At 35.8% G+C, this 19,807-nt stretch overlaps 1 protein-coding gene across 1 annotated transcript in view; it reads right to left on the reverse strand.

Moving 5' to 3' along the window:
- The window catches only part of DNAH7 (dynein axonemal heavy chain 7), a 243,288-nt gene that overhangs the window by 127,388 nt on the left and 96,093 nt on the right, over positions 1-19,807 (reverse strand). Inside the window, exons 25-30 of the mRNA XM_081242420.1 lie at positions 18,054-18,156; positions 17,806-17,933; positions 10,279-10,491; positions 7,409-7,507; positions 3,158-3,406; positions 466-615 (exon numbers count right to left, since the gene is read on the reverse strand). Of these exons, the coding sequence (XP_081098546.1) occupies positions 466-615; positions 3,158-3,406; positions 7,409-7,507; positions 10,279-10,491; positions 17,806-17,933; positions 18,054-18,156 (942 nt within the window). The remainder of the gene's footprint in view (positions 1-465; positions 616-3,157; positions 3,407-7,408; positions 7,508-10,278; positions 10,492-17,805; positions 17,934-18,053; positions 18,157-19,807) is intronic.

A 19,807-nucleotide genomic window follows, 5' to 3' on the forward strand; every position in this document is an offset into this window, starting at 1 on the left:
TTATATCAAGCAGGGCATAAAATTTCCTTGTCTCAACTCTCTCATCTGTGGAGGGAGAAGAGACAGGCACCACGCCCCACTCACTGCACTCAGGGGAAAGCGCTCCGCATCCTCGGCCTCACGAGGGCCTCGCCCTGGCACGTGTAGGGCAAGGGTGGTGTACCTAGTGCCCAGAGGCCTGTCTCCTTGCGGCATCTGGGAGGTAAAGGGGGGCCACTTTACCTCCCAGCGGGAAACTCAGCGCTCCCGCCCCCAGCCGAGGAACCGGCAGTTTAAAGGCCATGGGCACACGGAGGCGAAGGACGTGGGGGCTTGGCTCAGACACTGGCTGGGGCGGCGGCCGGCACCTCAAGGATGTCAGTAATGTGTTTTAAATAAGTACCTTGAGTTACAAATACAAATGTTTACTTGAAACAACTGAAAATAATCATAACTCTCATAGCATTGAAAAGTGTTAGCACTTACCGATGAAGCAGCAAATGCTCTAAAACTGACAGCAAGGACCCCGTCAGACCACTCATGGGACACTGAATCAAACTGCCCATACAGCTGACCCATGGTGACAGACTTAGGATTTAAAACAGTGATCTGAACCTTGTTTTCTTCCATTAACCCCTTAATAGAAAAAAAAAGAAGATTATTTATTTATTTTAAAGAATACCAATACTGTCATTATTCATGGAAAACATGATTGGGCATGTAGAAAATCCTAAAGACTCTACATGAAAACTACCAGAAGTAAAGAGTTCATTTAACAAGGCTGCAGCAAACAAAGTCATTATACAAAAATTGATTGTATTTTCTATAATGCCAATGAACAACTGAAAAATAAAATTTAAAAATACCATTTACAATAGGATTTAAGAACTCTTAGGATACTTAGGAATAAAGGAGCAAATGTTGGTCAAAAGCATATAATATTTACTATTGATAGATCAACAGGTTACATGTTCTTTTCTGTTTTTCTTTACAAACCTTAAAAATGTTAACACCATTCTAAGCTCACTGGTATCACAAAAACAGGCTTTGGGCTGAAGTTGGCCCATGGGCTGTAACTGGTTGATTCTTACTACAAAACATTCTCTGAGATAAAATCAAACGATTTAAATATAGGCAAATATGTACCATTCTCACGTTGTGAAAAAAATAATATTGGTAAGCTGATAGTTTCCACCAGAACCTTGAAGGCTGGCATATGGAATTAATAAGAGATGTTAATACCCTTGGGGCATAAACTTTTTTATGTTTTTAATTAAGAGACTTTCTTTTTTTAGAGTAGCTTTGGGTTTACAGAAAAATTGAACAGAAAATATAGAGAGATTCACATATATTCCCTCCATCTTCCCACCACCCCCACACAGTTTCCCCTACTGTTAAAGCCTTGCATTGGTGTGGCACATTGTTATGATTCCTCAATTCCTCAGTTCCTCTGCTGATATGGATTCATTATTCTTAACTAAAGCCCATGGTTTACATTAAGGTTTACTCTTTGTGTTGGACACTTCTATGGATTTTGCCAAATACATAATGTCATGTATCCACCATTACAATATATACAGAATAGTTCCCCTGCCCTAAAAATCACCTGTGCTCTACTTATTCACAATCATTTCTTTTTTATATAACATAACAAGTTCAACTTACAACAGAACAAGTTCAACTCTTTCCCACACTGCTTTCTGCCCACCACCACTGGAGTTTGGGACATGAAGTACCAAACTGAAGAAAACGTGGCAATAATAATGTGAAGCAGGAAGGGATTAACGATGTGTCATCCTTAATTCAGAAGCATGGGAAAGTTCTATCATCTTAGTCAGAACAAAGTTGCTGCCATTAAAGCAAGGTGTTTGTCCCAAATGCTACAAAGCTAGTGTGAAGCTACAGCTTGCAAGCAGTGGCTATGGAGCCTTGCCCCTTTTACATTACCACAAAGTCACTCTTAGAATTTCCTGATAATGAATCACTTTTGGGCTTTATATTGGACCAGAATACATGCTCATACCTTCAACTTCTTTAATCTTTGAGTGGCACCACAGTTGGGTCTTTTAGAGACTTATTTTTTATAGCAAAAAATTCGCCCCTATAACAATAAAACAACAAAACAGGAAAAATGCAAACAAAAACTGAGGAAAGCAAGGCAGGAAGGATAAAGGGAAAGGAAGGGAGGCGAAGAAAGGAAACAGCATGAAAGGATACAACCATAAAGGAACAGATAACAGAAATAAGTACATATCAGTTTGTTTAATAATAAATACAATCGAATTAAAATTCCCCTATGAGAAGATAAAGGCCATCAAATTGGAGAAAATAAAAGTTAAAACTAATTACTCTCCATAAAAAAGTAAATCACAGTGACAGCCAGAGTCACAATTAAAGACATGGGCAAGTATATATGCAAGGAGAATGCAGGGGTTGCAATACTGAAATTAGACACAGGGGGATCCAAGGCAAATAATACAAGTAGATAATTTTATACTGGCTGAAGGGAGGCTCCACAATGAAGATGTAATGATCACAAATCCCATTTGGCTACCAACACTGAAATATATGAAGCAAGAACTATTTGAAATACAAGGATAAGTAGACAGAAATGCAATATTAGTTGGAGAATTTAAAACAGCCTCACTCCTTTAGCCTATCAAAGTAGACCAAACTGAGATGTGTGGGACAGGAATTTTGAATAATATAATCATCATTAGTTACTATACTTACATATGCATGTATTATATAATGCATGCACACGCTCACACGTGCACACACACACACACACACGCACTTCAGTTCAGTACCACTAGCAGCCACTAACAAGTTTGTGTTACAAATCTAAACACCAAGAAAATAAAAACTACTCTCCTAAGAAAGTATAAAAGGGAAAATTGTCAGGTTTTTTCATGTTTTCAGACTTTTTTCTACAATGAACGTGTTACCTTTATGATTAAACTTTTTAAAAAAAGAAACAAAAGGGCTTGAGGCAAATCTGTGGCATACCCTTTGTATACTGAACTTCCTACTTGCTTTGTATTACTTTTCTAATTTTATTTCCTCTGTATTTTCATAAGTTTAAGTTGCTGCATTAAAGTACCCTTTTAAATAACCATACATTCTATCTTGCACAAAGCTGATTATCAATAAATTAACGCATTAATAACACACTTACCTTTTCACATAGATCATTTAGTGCTCCAGCTAAGACACGATATGCACTGGTTTTTCCTCCAAATGGTTCTCCAACAATCATAAAGCCATGACGCACAATCATCATTTCATATATCTGAAGAATCTTCTCAGAAAAGAATCTGGTCATTTGCAAATTCATGGAGTCACAGTTGTCTTTGATGGCTCCCAGCAAATCATTGTAATCTGGTTTTGGTAATTTCACCCCAGGAAACAAATCTGAAGTAATTCCCTAATGGTAGATGATTTGGGGATTTACATTATCTATCTATACATTCTCATATTCTCTGTTGCTATATATATATGTACGTATATATGTATATGTATATATACATGTGTATATATACATATATAGAGAGAGACATATAGACATACATAAACTTGATAAAATTTCTCACATCCTTGTATTTAACATTGATGGAAATAGAGCCATTGAGTAATAGTCCAGTATTTTTAACAGCTTCATAGAGGTATGATTGACATACAATGAACTGTTTATATTTAAAGGGTACAATTTGATAAGTGAAACCACCAACTCAATGAAGATAGTCAGCATACCAATCACAGCCACAAGTCTCCGTGTGGCCTTTTCTCCTCTCCTTGCCACCTCCTATCTCCGTCCCCAGACAACCAACAAACAATGATTTGCTTTCTGTTACTATTTTTACTTGCATTATCTAGAATTTATTATGGGTGAAATTACACACTACATGTACTACTTTATTTTTTGTCTGGCTTCTTTCACTTGGCCTAAAGATTTGGAAATTTACACCTTTCACAGCATATATCAATAGTCCACTGTATTGAAGTAGTCCACTGTATTGAGGTGCCAGTTTTTAAATCCATTTTCCTGTTGATGGACATTTTCATTGTTTCCAGTTTGGGAAATAAATAAAGCTACTATAAACATGTGTATACAAGTCCTTGTATGGACAAATGCTTTAATTTCTCTCGGGTGAATAATGAGGAGTGGAATACCTGGATAGTACGGTGAGTGTGTATTTACCATTTTAAGAAACTGTCTGCTTTCCAAGGTTGTTGTATTATTATATTACATTCCCCCAAGCAGTGTATGAGAGTTTCAATATTTGGTATGGTCAGTCTTCTTAATTTTAGCCATAGTAACAAGTAACAGTATCTTGTTGTGGCTTCAATTTGCATTTCCCAAAGATTAACATTTTTGCATGTGCTTGTGTGCCATATGTATATCTTCTTTAGTGAAATGTCTGTTCAAATCTTTTGCCTATTTTTAATCAGTTTATTTTCTTCATGGTAAGTTTTGACCATTCTTTAAATATTCTGCATATAAGTCCTTCATCATACATCTAATATGCAAATTTTTTTCTAGTCTCTAACTTGTCTTTCATTCTCTTACCAGTGTATTTCAAAGAGCACAGTTTTAAATTTTGATGAGTCTATTTTATGAATTTATTGTTTCATGCATTGTGCTTTCGGTGTTGTATTTAAGAAATGTTTGCCTATTCCAAATTCACAAGGGATTTCTCTTGTTTTCCTCTAGAGATGTTGCAGTTTTACATCTTTTTAAGTTAAAAAGTTAGAGGATGAACACGATCTGATTTGAAGGCTTATTACAAAGATGGGGTCACATTAGTATAAAAATACACAAATGTATCAATGGAACAGAACAGGGAGACCAGAAATATACCCACACACATGTGAACAACTCATTCTCAACAAAGACTCAAAGGCAATCCCATAGAGAAAAGATTAAAAAAAATAGTCTTGAACAAATTATGCTAGAGTACCTGGATTTGTCAAAATACTGAACTTCCGTCCATGCCTCATACCATATAAAAAAATTAGTTTGATGGTATTTTAATCATTGTAGTGGGTAGTATATTTTAATCATTGTAGTGGGTAGTATGTTAATCAGCTTAGCGTCCCTCAAAAATGTATGTGCACCTGGAACCTCAGAATGTCACCTTATTTGGAAATAAGATCTTTGCAGATGTAATTAGATAAGATGAGATCATACTGGGGCTCAACTCCAGTGACTGGTGTCTTTATAACAGAAAGGAGAGGAAGACACAGACACAATGACACCCAGGGAAAAAGGCCATTTAGTGGTGGGGACAGAGACTGAAGTAATGACAAGCCGAGGAACATCAAAGATCACCAGTAGCCATCAGAAGCCAAGAAGAAACAAGGAAGGATTCTTTCCTAAAGCCTTCAGAGGGAACCAACACCTTATTTCAGACTTTTATCCTCCAGAACTGTGAGAAAATCAATTTCTATTGTTTTAAGCCACCAAGCTCGTGGTACTTTGTTATGGCAGCTTTAGGAAACGAATACAATCATATAATGTATGATTGGAAAGAATTATACTTCCATATTTAATGTATATGAGTATATAGAGTTAATTCAAGGTCTAAGAAACATTCCTTTATAAACTGCTAAGGCTTTTTCATAAGTATTATAGCAACCTATGTGAGAAATACAACTATTCACTTTACTCTGAAGATAAAAGTGAAAATTCAGAAGAGCTTAATATGAAAGCATACACTCAAGCTATACCTTAGAACTGACAAACTATCAGTTTAATCACCCCTAAATTTAATCCTTTAAATACTGTTATGGATAAACTGATCCCAGTTCACTGGAGCAGTAAGTTTCCTTGGGGCAAAGGAGAGAAAAAGGCAATGCAGTAGGGTCTTTTAAGATCACTCTGCAGCCTAGCTGAGTGGCTGGAATCCCCTTCTCCCTCATATACTGGCCATGAATACAAGTTACTTATGATCTCTGTGCCGTAGGTACACCACGTGTAAAATGGGGATAACAATAGCACCTGCCCCGTGGGCTGCTTATGAGTATTAAATAAGTTGCTATTCATAAAACTCTTAGAACAAGGTCTGGTCCATTGTGAATGCATAGTGTCTGCTAAGTAAACAAAAATATCTTCTCAGATTGTTCAAATTATTTATGGTTAACCTTGAAAGAAGCAGATAATTCCAGATCATATCTGGTAGTCAGTAGTTCTCAACAAAGACCAGTTCCCTTCACTCTCCTGCCAGGTAGAGAGTTGGGAATATGTGGAGCTGTCCTTCTGGTTCTCACACTGGGAGAGTCCAGAGACACTGGGGGAGGAGGGATGCCAAGTGTTCTGCAGCGGATGGGACAGTCTCTCACAATACGGAACTGTCCTATTTGAAAATGCCAGTTATGCTCCATTTAAGAAATATTGTTCTTAATATTATTCAATAAATGTTCACTGAATGAATACACAGCTGCATGAGAATACAACTAGGTGAGGTATACTTCCACATAATAAAAATAAATATAGCTTTTACTCCTGGATAATCTGTACAGTGTACTAGTACCAAAGAAACTGAGGGAAATTTTTAAGAAGAAAATTTGAACCTATTCCTTGTAGATTTGATCTTCAAAACATTAGCACTGTCAACTCTAAATACTAAGGGAAGTCCCTTTCAGAGTGAAGAAACATGGTTGCTATGGATAGCTAATGACACTGGACCACACTACAGGGGCAGTGTCACTTCTCCGCCCTTCCCATGACAGCCTTACGACTTCAGTCTTTACACTTTGGAAGCTAACTGCCCATACCTCAAGGCAGCACAAGAGAGAGCAACATCTACCATGTGTCAGCAGCCTGCTCCCAAGCCCTCCCCCAATTTCTTCTACCTGAGAATGGGAAAAGGAAAAGGATGACATCACATGACAAAACAGGAACTTTAACCATCATTCTAATAGTTCTTCTCAACTACTTATAATTTAAGTTTTAAAATACAACAAGATTATTAAGCCTAGTTCTTAAATTATCCTGAAAAAAGAATTTCATAAAAGCCATTGTACTCTTCTAAAGAAATTAAGCTTTTTTTTTATTTCTCCAATCATTAATTTGACAAACATTTACCAAGTATCCATTCTGTGCAAGGGATTCAGTGATGTGTTAGACAAATTACTTTCCTCCACGGAGGATATTTTGGTGAAATTTATAAGCAAACATGTTTTGTAACTTTTGTGTACTTATTATATTCTGCAGAAAAGGTACAACTTAAAAATCCCAAGTTGTTAAAAGTTATCCAAAACAACAAAGCTAGCTAAACACACTTCAAATAAAACAGAATGATCTATGTTTCTCTGTGTCATATCATCGTTTTCTATAGTGGAAGTTTCTCAAAGGGTGTTGCAACCATGGACGCTTGATAAATACATTAGAAGAGTTTTGATACATTGTAATAATAAATGTTCTTACCTCAAAGAGTGGTAAATCATGGGATAAAAATTTTGGTAGATTTACATCAATAATAGATCTAAGCAGAAGAATTTCTTCATTTTCATTTGGATATCTCAGCTGAAAGAAAATATGCTCATAATGCTATCTGCAGCTATTAACTGCACCCCCTACATGTTCACACACACACACACACAAACACCAGGCCCCAGAGGCAATTTAAGCCCATGCAAAAATGTTGTTCTTACTTATTTTCATTTAATTGGACTGTTATTAACTTTAGAAACTGATGGTTATACTTGTTGAGTTTTCTACCAGTTTATAATGAAAACCTAAGTTGAACTAACTACGTTTTCACAGATGCCCTGGGTAAAAAGCTATTGGCCATGAATTCCATATAGTTTGGGAGCTGCCATTGCCTCTATATTGGGTAAGAGCTTGCTTGTCCTATGCATTCAAGACCAGCAGTGGGTTGGTAAACTGAAAATAATCATTAAAAATGGGCAATCATTTTTAAAAGATGCACTTACATTTAAAACATATAAACATTCACTCACTCTGCCCATATTTTGGTGCCAAGGTCTTTTTTCTGAGGGTAGAGCTCTGGACCATTTTTCTTGTTGGAAAAAAAACACATCAATCATGAATCATCTGCTCTGTCCAGTTTTGTTGTGTTTTGGTTTTGTTTTTTAAAGATGATCATGCTCTTCAAAGATACTTGGAGACAATCTAAGTGTAGCATCCTTAAGATTTTTAAGGTTTTTTCCCAGTTTTATCCACTTTTCTTATCCATACCTAATTCAAAGTCATTTTTTAAGCATTTCATCTTTACTGAGTCTTTCTTAAACAATGAACTTAGTTTTCATAAAAACAAAACTCTTCTTTTCATGCTCATATACCAATTTCATTGACAATTAATTAAATGACATAACGACAGTAACATGTCCGACTGGCTTCAGAAAGTTTTGGAAACAAGCCACCTGACTCTGGGTGAGGAACAGTTCATCTGATAGAAAGTGGGAGGGCAGAGCAGCGCGCTGCCTGCTGGCTGCATGCTTACTACCAGCGTGCTTGAATGTGATCCCCAGGCAGAGTGGAGAGGGCTCGTTAATACACTAAGTCACTTAAGTAGAAGGTGCTTCAGAAAACTTACGTTAAATTCTAAAAAATCTGTGGTAAACCCAGAGTTTACTAAAAAATCTGGTAGAACCCTCAACTTTTTGCTCATGTCCATAAGATGGTTCAATAATTCACGAAAAAATCTGAACTCAGAAATATTTCTCCCAGCTTCTATACTTTATTCAACATCTTATTCCAAAGTTTCTCCTACCATCATGCATTTAGTTTTCCAGAACCCTCTTCTTTTTCTCTAGAACCTTTCTAATAAATCCCATGCTCCTACTTAACTGGCATTAACCTTACAAAGTCAGTGATGCCTGGCAATCAAGGTTAGCTGTCTCTAAATTTCCAGGGCCTCCAAAGCCAAAGCTAGTCCTATTCATATGGACTTTGGATCAACCTAACCACATGTAAGTTATGAAGTGTCAGAAGTCTCTTTTGTTACTTGAGAGGCTATCATCTTAAAGCAAATGTTTAAATTGCTTTTTGTTATAATAGAAACTAACTTCAAAATATTCAAGCCAACACATTCAACAATTTTCAATTAGCTTTTGACAAAGAATGATAGGATTCATTTGCTGCATAACTTTAATAGCTCAATTCCATAGTCAAGATGTCAGTGATGACATATACTTGGACAATGCATTTTCTTTCTCATTATCTGACCACAATGTAATCATGACATGCCAGGTTAATACAAATTGTTGCTTCTAGTTGCATTTGTTTATTACAAAAAAAAACAATGACTTGGGCCTCCCTGGTGGCGCAGTGGTTGAGAGTCCGCCTGCCGATGCAGGGGACACGGGTTCGTGCCCCGGTCTGGGAGGATCCCATATGCCGCGGAGCGGCTGGGCCCGTGAGCCATGGCCGCTGGGCCTGCGCATCCGGAGCCTGTGCTCCGCAACGGGAGAGGCCACAACAGTGAGAGGCCCGCATACCGCAAAAAAAAAAGAAAAAAAAAAAAAAAAAAAAAAAAAAAACAATGACTTAAAGTCATGTTAGGCTAATGTGAAACAGAATATCACCACTATATATCAGAATTCTTGGTAACGTTATTATAGAAGATTAAAATGCATGCCATTGTTTTTAATCACACAAGATATATTTCAAAATCTTTATCTTCTGCAGTCATGAACATGAAAATTTTATAAGCTCCAAAGCCAGTTTGCATTTTGCTGTTAATTATAGCCTGTCTTGCTTACTTTGATAAAGAACAAATGTACAGTTATATTTTATGTTTCTACAAAAGACTTTCAATGAAAAATTACCCAAGTCTTCAAACATTTTGATTTTTTATCAATATAGTTATGATTTATACCATCTTAAAATGCAAACATTATATTGCAAATCTATTACTGCTAGTCTACATTTGGCTGCAACTGTGTAATTATATTAAGTAACAATGTCTAGGGTCTTCTGTCTATATTTATTAATTATACATAGCTTATTTCCTTTAAAGCTATTCAATATATATGTTCATATATAAATGCTTTCAAAGTATTTCTCAGCAGCAAGGAATTTTACTCCTCAGTAGTACCTAGTTTCATACAGTTAAAATTGTGGAATGGAACTCAAATCACTGATCACATGTCTAAGGTTTTACAAATCATAAAATGTCCTTTTTCACGTGTGCAGATAATTAATTATGTTAGTACAATAACTGAACTTTTTTTCAGTTGATGAAACTAACCAGTGTAACTCTTGTGAAGACACAGGGTCCTGAGATTTATAAACAGGAAATGAATGAGTAAGAAGCCACTTGAGTTTTCTACCTTTAGGTTCCCAGCTGCGGTGAGCACTGACTTCACGGCTCTCATTCCATAGTCATAGTGATGTTGCGATGACAACTGCTCTGAACACAGGCGATATGTAGCCACAATCTTTACCGACAGTGGCCGAGCTCTGACAAAGCCACAGGAGTACAGGACTATTTCGGCAATCATGGCATAATCAGGCACCATCATTGCTACTGTCCGAAAGAGTGCCTATGGGAGGGGAGAAAAGGTGCTTTTTGAGAAAGACCATCATGAAGATAAGCCTACTCTTTCCCTTCATAGCATGTTACAATGTTATAGCTTTTCTGCAATAATATTAAGTTACAGTAGCCAGATCATATAGATAAAAACACTTTAAAATGTGATTTCTTGTTATTGTTATATAATAAATAGATCATTAACTTTTTATATAGATATGTTTCCTTAAATTATGCTTTGAGAATGCTTCAAATTTCTATCATACCTAGACCTTTGGTGAATTATTAATTTACTTAAGTGTCAAGTATCCATTACGTTCTATTTTTTGTGGGAAGTAACTTGCTATAGGGAAAAAGCAGACTCTGCTGGGATGTCCAAGAGCTGGGCTTCTCATCTGGGCTGGTGAGAAAGTGCCTGGTGTTGGGAGACTGGGCTTCAAGTGAAGCTCTCTGACATCTAATTAATTAAATGATTTGGGTCTCATCAGGTAACCCCTAATAACAAGACTATGTTACATAAGTGACGTAATTTGAGATATTTTTTAACATTTTTGAGTCTGCAGTCACCATGTCAGTCTTTCACCAAACATAATAAAGGGAAGAAACTGAAAATAAGTCCTGGATAATTATTACTAGAAATAAATCAATTTTCCAAATTCTAAAGATAAGTTTTTCCTCACAGTATTTTAAATATTGTGGGACAAATAAATGTAGTGTGATGGAGAGTAAATAGAAAACTGAATAGATTTTAAAAGAATAAATAAGAAAATTTAAGTTTAAAATGTTAGTATGTATCAGGATTTACTTCAATAGCTCATATATGAAAACATGGCAGGAGAACAACAGTGTTCTAGAAAAATGATAATCATATTCAGATAGTGAATAATAATTATAGTAAACATGGCAGGAGAACAACAGTGTTCTAGAAAAATGATAATCATATTCAGATAGTGAATAATAATTATAGTAAATGACAATTTACTATAATTCAGACAGTTCAGACAGTTTATAAATACCTGCTGGGAATTAGCTGAATTACCGAAAACACAAGGCAGATAGAAAATGAGGAAATTTTACTTAAGTGATCTGTTATGACACTAAAGTTGAGAATAAAAGATTTGCATCAAGCAAGATCCTTCCAATGTGTTACATTAATTACTAGCTAGAGGCCTTAGTACTGCTATTTTATCAATAAGGTTACCATTCAAGAAAGGCAAGAATAAAATGTTAAAAGTATATAGCATGATAGCATGAGCAAATAATTCGTACCAGAGAAGCTTAAGCAAGTGCTCTAAACCACTACCTACGTGGGAAAAAAGAATGCAAGAGAATTACTATACACATGGTACCTCTTTTAAAGGGTAGGTTCTCAACAACTTTTTTTTAATGAATAAAATAGAGAATGAATGAATTAACAAATGAGTTAGCTGGTCAATGGCTAGGTTAGGGTGATACAATCTTTCTACAATAGTACAAATTGCTACTAGCTTGGGATCAACATCCATGTCTGTGTGTCAGGTCTCTGACACACCAGGTACTTTACAAATTCCTATTCACATTCTCTTAGCACTTAGCAAAGTGGTTGTGGAATGCCATGAAACAGACATATCAGTGGCCAAGAGAACAAAAAATAAAGTATGGCACAGAAGTTTCAAGGAGTTATCATGGATTCTTACTTATCACAGAGAAAAGCATCCTCATCAAAATATTTTTTTAGGCCTAAACTGTTACAGTGGTAGACATTCTCATTCATTGATTCTCAAACAGATTGTGTGAAATACTGATATGATACAGTTTGGGATCTGTCAGAAATAATTTTTCAGTAATAGCAGTAGGTTTAAGGGTAGTTTAGTGCTTTAAAAAATTAATTTGGATTCTGGGTTAACCAATGGCATACTTTTTTGAGTGTAAAAAAAAAAAAATGAGAGGGTATAGGTCCAGGTAACCTGCCAGGGCTTGAATAAATTCCAGTACATGTAATCAACGTGAGTATTACCCTCCATGTTTACCTCAGCAGAAATAAATGATTGAGAATAGTTATTTTGTTGCTTCTGTCCTATAGAGTAGACGAAGAAGGGTGGTACATAAGGAATTACAAACACTTCCTAGAGTATGCTTCCAAAGGACTACATTTTGGAACAACATCAACAACAAAATCTCAATCAAAAACTTCTTACCATTTCTTCCTTTAAGGATTGGAAATAGATTTCATAAATGTGACCTCTTCAGGAATTAGCTAAGTATTAGTTGAGTGAAATGGAGGATTCAGGATCTAGTTCATTTTTTTTCTGTGTACTAATAGGGTGTTTCATGCTACTTACTCTGTGGAAAGTTATGGATCATGTTACTGACTTTGTGACATCAGAAGATCTAGAATATGCCTATTTTGCCTACTACCCAAAGCAACCTACAGATTTAATGTGATCCCTATCAAATTACCCATGACATTTTTCACTGAACTAAAACAAATAATCCTAAAATTTATATGGAACCATAAAAGACCCAGAATTGGGGCTTCCCTGGTGGCGCAGTGGTTGAGAGTCCGCCTGCTGATGCAGGGGACACGGGTTCATGCCCCGGTCCGGGAAGATCCCACGTGCCGCGGAGCGGCTGGGCCCGTGAGCCACAGCCGCTGAGCCTGCGCTCCACAACGGGAGAGGCCACAACAGTGAGGCCCGCATACCGCAAAAAAAAAAAAAAAAAAAAAAAAAAAAAAAAGACCCAGAATTGCCAAAGCAATCTTGAGAAAAAAAGAACAAAGCTGGAGGGATAACCCTCCCAGCCTTCAGACAATACTACAAAGCTACAGTAATCAAATAGCATGGTATCAACACAAAAACAGACATAGGAATCAATGGAACAGAACAGAGAGCCTAGAAATAAACCCACACACCTACAGTCAATCTTTGAAAAAGGAGGCAAGAATATACAATGGAGAAAAGACAGTCTCTTTAGCAAGTGTGTTAGAAAAGTTGGATAGCCACGTGTAAGTCAATGACATTATAACACTTCCTTCATATCCTACACACACACACACACACACACACACACAAAACCTTCAAAATGGCTTAAAAACTTTAATATAAGACAGGACACCATAAAACTCCTAGAAGAAAACATAGGCAAACGTTCTTGGACATAAATCATAGCAGCATTTTCTTAGGTCAGTCTCCAAGGCAATAGAAACAAAGGCAAAAATAAACAAATGGGAATAAGCAAACTTATAAGCTTTTGTACAGCAAAGGAAACTGTAAACAAGACGAAAAGACAACGCTCAGAATGGGAGAAAATATTTGTAAACAAGGCAACCAACAAGGGCTTAATTTCCAAAATATATAAACAGCTCATACAACTCAAAAACAAAAAAAGCAAACAACCCAATCAAAAAATCAGCAGAAGACTTAAACATTTCTCCAAAGAAGACATACATATGGCCAACAGACACCTGAAAAGATGCTTAACTTTGCTAATTATTAGAGAAATGCAAATCAAAACTACAGTGAGGTACCCCCTCACACCAGTCAGAATGGTCATCATTAAAAAGTCTACAAATAATAAATGCTGGAGAGGGTGTGGAGAAAAGGGAACCCTCCTGCACTGTTGGTGGGAATGTAAATTGGTACAGCCACTATGGAAAACAGTATGGAGGTTCCTCAAAAAACTAAAAAGAGAGTTATCATGTCATCTAGCAATTCCATTCCTGGGCACTTATCTGGGGAAAAAAACCAAAAGTTCTAATTCAAGAAGATACATGCACTCCAATGTTCACAGCAGCACTATTTACAATAGCTAAGACATGGAAGCTACCCAACTGCCTGTCAACAGATGACTGGTTTAAGAAGATATGGTATATATACATATACGCAATGGAATATTACTCAGCCATAAAAAAGAATGAAATAATGCCATCTGCAACAACATGTATGGACCTAGAGGTTATCACACTCAGTGAAGTAGGTCAGAAAGAGAAAGAAAAATATCATGATATAACTTATATGTGGAATCTAAAATATGACACAAATGAACCTATCTACAAAACAGAAACAGACTTACAGACAGAAAACAAACTTACATTTACCAAAGGGGAAAGGGGTGGGGGAGAAAAGAGGGATAAATTAGGACTTTGGGATTAGTAGATACAAACTACTATATATAAAATAGATAAATAACAAGGTCTTACTGTATAGCACAGGGAACTATATTCAATTTCCTGTAATAAACCATAATGAAAAAGAATATGAAAAAGATATATAAATACACACATACATATACATATATATAAATGGAATCACTCTGCTATACACCAGAAAGTAACACAACATTATAAATCAGCTATACTTCAATTTAAAAAATAGAATAAGCCTATTTTACCATTGCTTCTAACATTTAACTATTCTGAAATGATTATTGATTCTTCAGAATAGTTTTAATATTAAATATAGCTTCTCTAAAGTGGAGATGTGTTTAAGAAATTGCTCTACTATGCAGGTTTTATCTAGATGTACAAGATATCAAAACCTGAGTCTTTCTGCATGACATGATACATATCAGTTACCCAAGTATGCATGATCTGTCCAATAATTTACAAAGGAAATATACACAATTCTTGAACCTTCCCATTTACTTGTAGATCATAAAGCATTTGAGAGAGTAAGGAAGGAGGGAGGATTTGTGAAAAGACTTCTATTGAAGGGAGGTTTTCTCATGCTGTGAGTCTCCATAAGCACCCCCCCCACTCCCAAGTTCAGTAAGAGCTTGATGGGTATCGCCCTATTGCGGGGGAATATAGATTGGTGCCTGACTCATGCCCGAGAAAGCAAAAGTAGCCTGTGGCAGCAAGATCACAGTGGCCTTCACTCCCACAGTCTGTTGGGACAGAAGATGCATAAGATATACACGATAAGGGAGAGCGAGAGCCAAGTTGGGGCCATTTTAAGTCCTCCCCAAGATTCCCTCTGGCAAAGTGAGAGCTCTCCAACAGCAAGATCTACGTGGAATCATCCACCAGCGATCCACGCAGAGTGGAGGGAATGACAACTGGAGAAACAGATTCCATCACTCAAAGTCTCAGGAGTTCCAAGCAGAGAGACCTAACAGGAGTCCCTGTAGAACCCATGGACACATGCAGGATAGAAAGATGCAGATGTAAACCTCTGACAGCTCCAGGGGCTGGACCCAGATGGTCTTATCTGAACTGTATGTATGTTCAGTGGCTGACTGCTAGATTAAAGGATGAGTATGAATTTGTCAGGCAGGACAGTAGTTTATCAGAGCGCTCAAGAGAGGGTAAACAGCATGTGCAAAGGCATGGACCTTCAGAGGCTAGTGAGGCCTGTGTGACCGGGAGATGCAGGGAGCTGGTGGTACAGACGCAACTGGGTCTAATGCGAAAGCTCTTGCAAATCGGGCCAAGAAATTTGATTTTTTTTCCTGTGGACAAAAGGAGCCAGGTGGTGTTTTAAGTCTGGAAGTTATACGATTAGATTTCTTCTGACAACACAGGTAGCATTACAATGGGGAATTCATTATAATGAATTTCAGTAGGGACTCTTGGTGACAGGGGAGCTGCTGCAATAAGACACACAAGAGAAGACTGAAGAGGGCTGGGAGCAAGGCGTGGCTGTGGGGCTGGATGGGAGCAGCAGGTGTAATAAGACTTTTATGAAATAGGATTTTACTCGTTTTGGTAACTGGCTGAATCACTGCGTGAAGAAGAGGGAAGCTTCGAGGATGACTCTGAAGACTGATGATAATACTCTCTGGGCCTCAGTAGGCTTTTAAAAAATAGTATATCTATATCTATTTATCTTTCATTTCAGACTAAGACATTTTTTTCAAAATTGTTAGGTATTTCCACATGTACTTGAAAACAGATATTCTATAGCAGCTCTAACCAAGAAGACTGCACAAAAGGAACAACGAAAACAACAAAAAGCTATCAGAATTTGAGAGCAGTTTTTGGCCTAAAATAGAAGGAAAATACTCCGAGAACCACAAGGTGAATATTTTGGCACTGTTTTAACACGCACAATAAATAAAACATGGAAACGTCTGCATGGGGCATTAACAGACTCAACGGATACTGGTCCCAGCTTTTTATGATTAGCTACTCACAGATGTTTGCCTTTACAAATATTTATGTATTCAGATTGGTCCTACTGAATAAAAGGAAAACATGAGTGAATAAAAGTACTGCTACAAAAAGAGCTTTCCAAATGTGTATCCCAATAAAAAGTTGCAAAATGCTTCTTAGATGAAGGAGGATTTACCAGTTTCTATTTTTAAGTCACACCATCCTTCACAAAGGCAAAGTACTAAAACATCACGTCTAACATATAAAAGTGTACGGAATAAAATACCACAAAAATACTTGGCAGCAGCGAGTCCAATCAAAAGTGTTTTCGATGGAAAAGTACCTCAACTAGTCTGAGAAGCTGTCGTTCTAAAAATGTGGATAGTGGAAGGAATGCAGGATTTAGAGTCAGAAGACTTGGTTTTGGATCCGCAATTACCACTGCATTATTCTTCAATATTTTCTCTCTATGTGCTAGCCATAAACATGCAATTCACCAGAAAAGGATATAAAATGTCTAACAAAGATATGGAGAAAATGTCATATTTCACTAATAATCAAAGAAGTTGTTTTTTAAATGAAGGTCTAGTCTATTCAATTAGCAAACTGTTTTGTTCTTACAAAAAACTACTGCTGGGTATTAAGGAGAATTGAGAATTGATATGGGATATAAATTGTTTCAACCTCTGTTGGAAGGCAATTTAGCAACACAGCTCTTGGTCTTATGACTCTCCGAAGGAAGTATCTTAAAATAGAGAAAAGCCTTAAGTAAAAATTGCTTATTGCAATATTATCTATAATGAAGGAAAACTAAATGTAAGCTAAATGTCAAACAGTAAGCACGGTTCAATAAATTTATTTACAGTTTGAATTATGTTCATAAAGATAGAAAAATGTTCATATTATAATATTAACTTGAAAAAAACCTCAGAATTCACAATTTTCTGATTTCAGCATTTAAAATTGAGGGATACAATATAGTAAGCAGTAGAATGGGTACCTTTTTCAATATTTCCTATGTTTTCTAATTTGTATAATTACCACTAATTTTAAAATAGAAGTTTTGGAAATTGCATATTTATTTTTTAAAAGTACTCAAAGCTTTAAAATTATTTTCTAAAACAGTTGTCTAAAATATAACATCTAAAAGCAAAAATTTTACATAAAATTCAAGAACAGCATGTGATTTCTTTTTATATATTAACTGTGTTAATCACAGAAAGGAAATCGATGATATAATTGCCTTTTCTGTACCTTCAGATTATCCGGAAGTTCTGATCGCCCAGCATATCCAGGGTTCATTGTTATAAAGACAGCGCACGTGGGGTCAAGTTTTAGTTCAGTTCCTTCAAACACTAGTAAATCCACACCTGCATTAATACCTGTGAGTAATCAAGAATGAAGTGACTTAGCAATTCCACATATAAATGGGACTCATGCCATTCATTACCTCCTATATTTCTACTGTTTTCACACAATGCAGAGATAAACTAGTCCATTACCTCTTTGGAGAGTAAGAATTTGTTGAGCCACCACAGACAGTACTTCCAAATCAATTCTGTTAAACTCATCAAAGCAAGCCCAAGCTCCACAAGATAACAGTCCCTGGGAGAAAAGATCAATGAAATTTTTCAATTTTATCTGATTGAATACTACATTGAAATGTTGTATTTTCACCTCATCTTTTCGCGGATTTAATATCCTATCAAGGAAATTGCTTATTCACTTTTATCTTTAAAGCTTTAAAGACGGCTTATTCTTTTATTACCAATTCATTATTCTGCATGAATAAAGAGTTCAATCAACTGGACAATTTTCCAATTGATTTTTTTTTTTTTACTTTCTGTGTATATCTTTTGGCATTCAGATGTATATCTGTAATTTCATAGCCTTTCTTACTTTTTATTTACAAGCTGATTTTATTTGCATTTTCCTTATGGACTCCACAGAATGGATTGTAATAATCCTTTAAATAAGATGATTTCTGTTGCCAATGAGACTACTCTCTGGCCTGAGCACCTTAAGGACCAACTAACATCGTTTGAGGCACTAGCTTGCAGTTCTAACTCACAGATACCTCATAAGTATGTGCCATTTGGTCATAAGGAAAAACTGGGAAATCAAGCTTGAGTAGCTGAGTCCAAATGTGGACTAACTTTAAAAAATCAATGCAAAAATATTCATTGAATTTACATTCTATAGATTGCATATGTATGTATATGTGTTTCACTGAGTACCTAGTATATGCCAGGCATGATGCATGGTACTTTGTATATATCTTTTATGCAAGGAAACTAAGGCTACATCACATAAGATGTTAAGTATCAATAATTAGTACAATGCCATACATCTAATAGTGGCTGACCTTGGATTTGTGTACAGTTCAATCTATTGAAACACACTGGATTAAACATGAATGGCATGCAATCAAAGAGTAGTACATTTTCATTATTTAGAGAAGACTCTATGACTTAGAAATCGAATACACAATAAAATAAAAGGATTAGAAATCACAGAACAGAATGTTTATGAAGTCACATGTTCAAACAGTTATACAGATTGTGAGGTTCTTAATAGTAAGACCTATGTCTTTTTTATTTTGTACCCCCATTATTCAGCATGATCCTAACACAAAGTGTCCATATGATCAATACTTATCAATAATCAAATTTAATATTATATGAATCTATATCAAAGAATTAAGAATATCATTATATAGATTTGAAAACTTAGCACATACCAGACTTTTCTTTAAACATTTAGGAATACAGTGGCTATTCAAACTACACATAGGCTCTTTTAGATTTGCTGTTTATTTCTTCAATCATTACAAGGTTGTATATCATGATAGAGGATGATTAAAATAGTTACTGGTCACTCAAATGTTTTCTTCATAGTTTATTCATTATAATATTTTCTTTTCTTTTATTCTAATTGTTTCAGCATCACAAATGTAGAGACTTTTTATGCTCCAAATCTATTATAAAATGACTAGGCCATACTTCAGGGAGGAATAGTTTACTGTATGGGGTAGGGTTGTTATATTGTTAGTTTGTGTATTTTTTTTAACATTAACTTTTTCTGGAGATACTTTTGAAAAGGATTACAGAATCTTTAAAATGTACTTTGAAAAGTATAGAAAAATAGAAATCAAATAAATAAGTAGAGCCCATAATCCCACATAGATAATTTTGTGTTCAATTGTACCACCTAATATTTTAAGGAATAACAGGCTGTAGCAACAAAGCACTAAAAT

This window comes from Mesoplodon bidens (assembly GCF_964165515.1).
Source record: "Mesoplodon bidens genome assembly, chromosome: 8".
In the NCBI taxonomy this organism is placed as follows: domain Eukaryota; kingdom Metazoa; phylum Chordata; class Mammalia; order Artiodactyla; family Ziphiidae; genus Mesoplodon; species Mesoplodon bidens.